Genomic DNA, 7157 nt, shown 5'->3' with positions numbered 1-7157 from the left:
TGAGGAATGAGAATCAAGAGGGAATTCGGCCTGTTATTCCTGGGAAGTAAGATAGACCTGAGTTCGCTAGACAAACTTAAAACAACCTCACCATTTGGCTTTGTTTGCTAAGAATATTCTTCTCTGTAGAATTGAGGGCATTTTGTTTAGCTAAATGGGTTACTTGGGTAGAATGTTAATCAGGGGAGAAACAATGCTGTGAATTTTTCAGCTTTAAACTGAAAGGTAACTGAGTTGACTAATCAGTTCTGTTCCCATGGCATGTGGCACTAGCAGAGATCTTATTTAGGACTTACTTTTCTGTCTTACAGTACTGACATGGAGTTAAGTTGGTGAAGTTTTGGTATGTAATGTGAATGTCCTGGTATTCTGTGGAGCCTAATGAATTACCATTTTGTTGTGTAGAAGGAAGCTTTGAAGTGCTTTTAACTGGTTGATGCAATCAGTTGTATTTCAAAATTGAGCTTAAAAGTATAAAATGTCCTCATAACTTATTGAACATTAGGCTTACTTTGTATGACAGCTTTCATCTTTATATCTGTTGTACTTTTTGGGGGAGGGCTTTTCAACGTTATCTGAAGTGCAGTGGGTATCGGGTGGGAATCAAAAAACCAGAATACTAACCTGGCTAGATTCCCAGCTCCTCTTGTGATGCACAGTTAAGTACCCCATTGTAGGAACTAATTACTCAGGTTAAAGGATTTGTGAAAATGCTTAAATGCTTCTTGACAATCTGGCTGTATAACCATACAGTACAAAGTTTTAAAACTGGTGATTCTTACTGGGGTTAATTTGATGAAGAAAAATGTCTGCTGGGGCATGGAAAAAAGGCAGCAAAAGTAGCCTTGTTACAGACAGCTTCCCTTTGCTTACTGCTAGAAAAGTCTTTCTGTGCAAAAACTGCAAGCTGCTTTATAGAGTGATGATGGCAATGGACAGAGTGTGAGGGGTTTGTGGCTGAATCTTCTGGTGAGGAAGAGTGACCTGTGATGCTCTGGTGGTCCATGGACTTAATAGGGAAAAGTACAAAAATGTCCAGGAGAAAAATACATTTATTCTGAGATTGCTCAAGAGTCAGGAACTGGTACTCTGAGGAAGAAATACACCATTAAAGCATTAATGAAGAGTGTTTTTCCTTAACTTGTTGACCCAATAGCCTGTTAGCCCTCGTGGACTGCTTCATCAGGCTTTTCAGAGACCACATTCTAATAGGACAACTTGGTTTGCAAATACTGTTTCATTTGGCTGCACAGAACAACTCTGAGTCACTTTGGCCTCACGGCCTACATAATTTGTGAGTTAGTCTATAACTAATTGTTATGAAGAATTCCTGTAGTCTAAAGATTGTAGTCACAAGAATCAGTCTCTTCTAAGACACCTGCATTTGGATGTTTCTAACTAATGACTAGCACTTTTTTCAAGTACATAAAACTACCCTTTTAAATGGGCACAATTATCAGAAATGTTATTGGTGACAGTTTGTGAGAGTTCCAGCACTAAATGGTGGTATCTCAAGTTCTCTAATCTGAGGTGGTCTACTCCATTTTCAAAAAGGTTTCCTGAATGACTGTCAATCTTCCCAGGTCTACCAAAAATTTAATGTTGTTGAATGTTATAAATGTGTTTCTGCATGTGCTCTCAAAGGCCAGCATTTTGAATGCCCAAATAAAGAGAAGAAAGGTTGAGATAGTGATATTTATCAAATGAATTGTGCTCAGTAACCGTGTCTAAGGAACTCTGACTTCAAAAAAAGCTATGAAGTCACAGAAAGGTTAGCTAGCCCTTGTTAATCTAAACTCTTTTATCCTGCCTAATGAAGGGAAGCAACATCATAAAGCTAATCTGCAGGCTGGAACTGTCAGTACTATTACTAATTTTTTTTTATTTTTTTTTTTTTAAAAAACAAGACTGAATGAACCATGAAAAATAAATTAATGATAACCTGATTTTGTATCCCATGCAGGTTTTCTCAAGTTCTGGAAGTAGCAGGGCATTTGGTTGCTAACTGACCTGAAAGTTGTGCTCTACCTTGGAAAGATCTGCAGTGGGAGACATTCACCTTCACATACCCCACAGTTCTCTGCATCAGAAGAAAGGAACTTCATGTGCAAGAGTGGTTCAAGATGATGATGTAATGTCGATAACACTGAAGGTCTCCCAAGAATAACTGATTTTGTAGGAGGCTTCTCCCTTCCCTCCCCCTTCCTTTGTTTTTTTCTTTCTTTTTTTTTTTTTAATAACTTCCTCTCTCAGAAACTACGAGCAAGATGCCAGCCAAGACACCCATCTACTTGAAAGCTGCTAACAATAAGAAAGGGAAGAAATTCAAACTAAGGGATATCTTATCTCCTGATATGATCAGTCCACCACTTGGAGATTTTCGTCACACCATACACATTGGAAAAGAGGGACAACATGACGTTTTTGGAGACATCTCCTTTTTGCAGGGCAACTATGAGCTATTGCCTGGAAATGAAGGAGAAACCAGAGATAGCCAATCTGGTGGCCACAGTGAATTCTTAAGGGCAAACAGCACTTCTGAATCCATGTTTACAGAAACTCCATCACCAGTGCTCAAAAATGCTATTTCCCTTCCTGCCATTGGGGGTTCTCAAGCCCTTACACTGCCCTTACTGTCACCAGTGACATTTAATTCAAAGCAAGAATCCATCAGGTCATCGAGAAATGCTAGGCTTAGCTGTGAGCCAGTAATAGAAGAAAAATTGCAGGAGAAAAGTAAGCAGATGGAGGATGGAGAAACATACAAAGATGACATATGGGAGCAAAATGGTTCTTCTTCACATTTTACTAATGGTAGAGACAGTCACTCATCCAGCTTTTCTGAACGATGCACTGATTGGCAAACAGTTGATTTATTTGATGACAGTCGACTTTCACGTGAACTAACCGAGACAAAGACTAAGTCAGAAGAATCCCTTTCAGATCTTGCAGGCTCTCTTCTCTCATTACAACTTGACTTGGGACCTTCACTTTTGGATGAGGTCCTCAATGTAATGGACAAGAATAAATCTTAGAACTGGTACTCCCTTGTTTCTTTACAAGTGATTCACTTAAACAAAAACAAACAAAAAAACCATAGTCCGAAAGTAGAGACACTTAAAAATCAGCTGTATTTGCAGTTGTTTGACGGGTTTTCTAAAAATATTCTTAAAATGCTATTTTTTTACCTATTGTTTTTCATGATTTTTATTACACTAAATTCTCATAGCAGGAAGCTAAATTTTAATAAGTTTTCAGCAAATATAGAAAGTTTTTAAGTACCAGTATTAATGATCAGAAACTTAAGAAGCAGTTTGAGGATGATACCGATTGTGACATTTGGTTAGTTCACTTCTATGGGCTTCTGAATACATGAGAATCTCAAAGTGTCAGAAAGGAGACTGATATTAATTATTCACTTTTATAAATTATTATGACATCACTTTACATGTAGGCCTCTTTCTAGAACCTTGTGTTTGGGGGTTTGATAGTGTTTTTCTTCATTTTCTATAGTACCATTTCTGTTATAACTTCACTGTAACTACTTTCTTGGTCTTATACTACCACTCTGTATTCAGATGTGAACAGTTTGAAGGCTTTTTCAGCTTGAACACCTGGTCCAGAGTCTCAGCTGCTTTAAATGAATATGCACAAATTTACACAAGTTGAGGCTTGGGCCTGACATTGTATATGAAATAATATGTTGTAAACAGGTGACACATGCAAGATGATATGGTTAAATTATTTTAAAAGTTGAAATATATTTTTTGTGTGCATATTGGCTTTTTACTGCAGAGCCTATACATACAGTATCTCATCAAAATAGTTGCTTGGCATTATTGGTGCTCTTCTGAAAATTGTATATTTGTGTGTTTGAAAAGAAGTATGTATTGATACTCCTTGCTTTTTTTCTTCATTTATTGCCACACATGCTTAAACTTGCAACCAATTATTTTAATTTTTGAAGAAGGCACTGGTTATTCACAATGCTTGTGATATGTGCTGCAACAGCCAATGTTTTGGGAAATGTGGATCCTTTAATACAGTACCTACATGGATTGCATAGATATCGTGTGCAATACAATAAAAAAACCCTTTAAATTGCTATGTCTTTGTCATTCAGTACATAGCCTCACCAAAAGACAAAGTTTTGTTTTCTGCTGTAATGAAACAGACTGCAGTAGAGTTGCAGAAATATGGGACCAAGGGGCAGATCAGTTCTACTATCTTAATTCAGTTGACTTCTCTGATTCATTTTACTTCCCAAGTTTTTAAGGGCAAACTCCAAGCAGGTAGGACCCTCTAGGATATACACTGATTTTAAGTAATTGGAGGCAAGAGACTGATACTTTGGTCCTAGTGAAGCTAATGGCAAAGCTCCAGCAGCTTTCACTGGAGTCTTTAGGTAAAATCCTGACACCGTTTGTAGACTATTCTTCATTAGATAACCACATTTATCTGTATCTTCCTGTCAGAACATGTAGGTCATGGATGATTTAATGTATATTATATTTATCCTTAAAATTTCTGTGGAGTCAATGCCAACTAATTCCATTCTTTCAGTGTGTTTTGGGAACACAGTCATTACCCCTGTTTCTGGTTAAGCACTTATATTAATGTGCATTAATGAGACGTCCTGTAAATGAGGAACTGAGATGTAGAATGGTCAAGAAGTGTGTTTATTTTTAAGAAAATGCTTAATTGCCTTCTACTTCATATTCTCTGTGTATAAGCCTGGATCAAATTTCCAGTGCATTCGTGATCCAAGAAGAATGGTGGTTCTGTGACTATAGTGCTTTTTGTATTTTAGAAAGCAGGTTCAAGGCTCTGCTTGGCCACATGTTTCTTGTGGGACCGGGGATTTAGAACCTAATGAGAATTTAGGCCAAAACTTTAACTGGAAAAATCTGTCAGTCATTAGCATAGGGAAAGTTTGGATGAAATGGTAAATTAGACATTTTCTTTGTAGACCAGCTTCAAATACCATGATTAGAACATTAAAACTATTTGCTGGATGAAAAGTCATTATCTTGCAGGACTTTTCAGGTAAGTATTCTCTAGAAAGCAGAAACAGATTCTTAGAGAGCTATTGCAGTTGTGTTATTTTTGCTTTGTCGTGTTTTATACTTGATTTCCTGGTTTAGTTTGCCAAAAAATGTCTCACTGTTGCAGGAGGGTTTGGGCTGTATTATCTTTCCTATGTGATTGCTCTTCTAAATTTGTAAATCCTTAGGTCTTGTGATGAGGGCAGGTGTTCTGAACTAAAATAATAGCCATTGCTCCAGGCAAAAAGAACTACAGTGTTGTGAAGGAGAACCTTTGCTCAAGTCAAGAACAGGAATTTTACTTTGGCAAAGTAGATTTCATATTTCTTTAAAGCCTTCTTGTTACTTCCCTCAGAAGATGGATCCGTGGATTGTTCAGACCTGCTCATTTACATGTAAAGACCTAGAAGATGCAAAGTTGAAATGTGCTCAGCTTCTGTTCTGATGTGGTCTTCTGTAAATTACTGCTTTGTGTAATCTGATCTGGCATCTCAGCTGCTACAATACAGCTTGTCAGATCAAAACCTTGAATTTCTGGTTTGTGAGAAGTTCTGCCTTCCTGAAGCCTTGATAAAATTCTTAATGGAAAGTAGTCTTTCTAAGGGGGAGTTAACACTGCAATTTCTTGAAAACCAAGATACTGCTGCAAGTTGGCCTTCTCGATGGAACAGAGGACTGGAAGGAGTTGCCTTGGATATGGCATCAATTTTCTGTGGCCCTGGGGAAAAGTATGCTAACTATACAACTGCCCAGAAAGTTCCACAGATGCTTCAGAAGTCTTTCAGTATGCCAGGACACAATTCCCCATCTCTTCTATCTGGAGTAGTACTGTGAAGACCTAAAGATGTAATCTAAAGGTGCCAGAGGAAGAAAGCAGAAGCCATAAAGCACATTCCTAGTTCCTACATGAGTATTTGCTAAATTCCTCATCTGTACAATCCTACAAGCTGGGCTATGCACAGTACAATACAAAAACATACCAAAAGTCCAATAATCATCCAACTCAAGAACACTTTAACCCCTGCCCCAGTTCCCCTGCCAACCTAACTGAAGTGATCAGTATTGTGCTGAGGATGTCAGTGGGAAGTAAAGAGCAGGTCAAATGCTGGGAAGTGCACAATCCCACATTGATCTCTGCCTTTTTCTAACAAGGACCAAATCTAATGCCCTAGAGAAAAGTGCAAAACAACCCTCCAAGCTAGTTCACAGCTGAAGGATGGAGAACAGCCTGACAAAGAGGCTAGCAGGAACCCTGAGACAGGGGTTTGATGGAAACAGTTTGTCCAAACACATAGTTTCTTTTGAAAGTCCCTTGTATAATTACATTAAATAATCAATGACTTCCACAGCAACCTTACTTTCCTCCCCACATTGACAAAGCTACATTAGTAAAAATTGCTCATCATTGACATTTGCTTGAATTCACACTCTTGAAATGTTAATGTACTGAAGATATCCATTTCATTTCACCTGTTTACCCATACCACTACAAAGTGTATACAGGACAGAACCACCTGGATTTGCTGGCAAATGTGTATAAATAACTGTACAGTATGTGAACATGACAAAAAAGGGCAGAAAATAAAAAAAAAAAATCTGAAGAGAGTCATAAACAATACCTTGTTAAAGGATGATTTTCCTTTGTAGTCCTTTTTGCATTTACTGGTGTTAACAAGGAAGCTAGTTATCAGGGTTAGGTCTGAAGGATGTTCTCTAATTTGTATAGGGAATTCTCAATAAGCAACAAGAATAGGCTGAGGCCAAGTTTTAGAAAAACATAGGAGGTATATAAGCTCAAAATTTTTTTCATTCCTGCTAGAATTAGTGAGAGAAGGGACACTTCAGGTGGCTCCCTTTTTGAGAATGTCAATCATGACCAGAATTGGAAGCAGCTGTTTGATTTGTCAAATACAAATAACCCAGATGAAAGCCTAGCAGGGAAGGTGTTGGATCCAGCATAGTGAGGCCAAATAAAGTTTGGATGATGCAAGAAGCAGCTAAGAAAGAAACACACTGAACTTTATTCCAAGGAAAGAAATTAATGGTTGTTGTAAACAAATTAATTAAATTAGCAGTGACCTAACTGTTCTACTTGCATCCATTTGCTTTTCA

At 37.8% G+C, this 7157-nt stretch overlaps 1 protein-coding gene across 1 annotated transcript; it reads left to right on the top strand.

Annotated features, from left to right (window-relative positions):
* The first annotated feature begins 2082 nt into the window (after positions 1-2082).
* Positions 2083-4103, top strand: CDC42EP3 (CDC42 effector protein (Rho GTPase binding) 3). Its single transcript, XM_010581227.1, has one exon. It carries the CDS (start codon positions 2268-2270, stop codon positions 3033-3035), a length of 768 nt encoding a protein of 255 aa, XP_010579529.1. The 5' UTR covers positions 2083-2267; the 3' UTR covers positions 3036-4103.
* The last annotated feature ends 3054 nt before the right edge of the window (positions 4104-7157 follow it).

Source organism: Haliaeetus leucocephalus, unplaced genomic scaffold (assembly GCF_000737465.1).
Source record: "Haliaeetus leucocephalus isolate CR32 unplaced genomic scaffold, Haliaeetus_leucocephalus-4.0 Scaffold752, whole genome shotgun sequence".
Lineage (NCBI taxonomy): Eukaryota > Metazoa > Chordata > Aves > Accipitriformes > Accipitridae > Haliaeetus > Haliaeetus leucocephalus.
The sequence above is the reverse complement of the archived record's forward strand: the minus strand, read 5'-3'. Positions and strand labels throughout refer to the sequence as shown.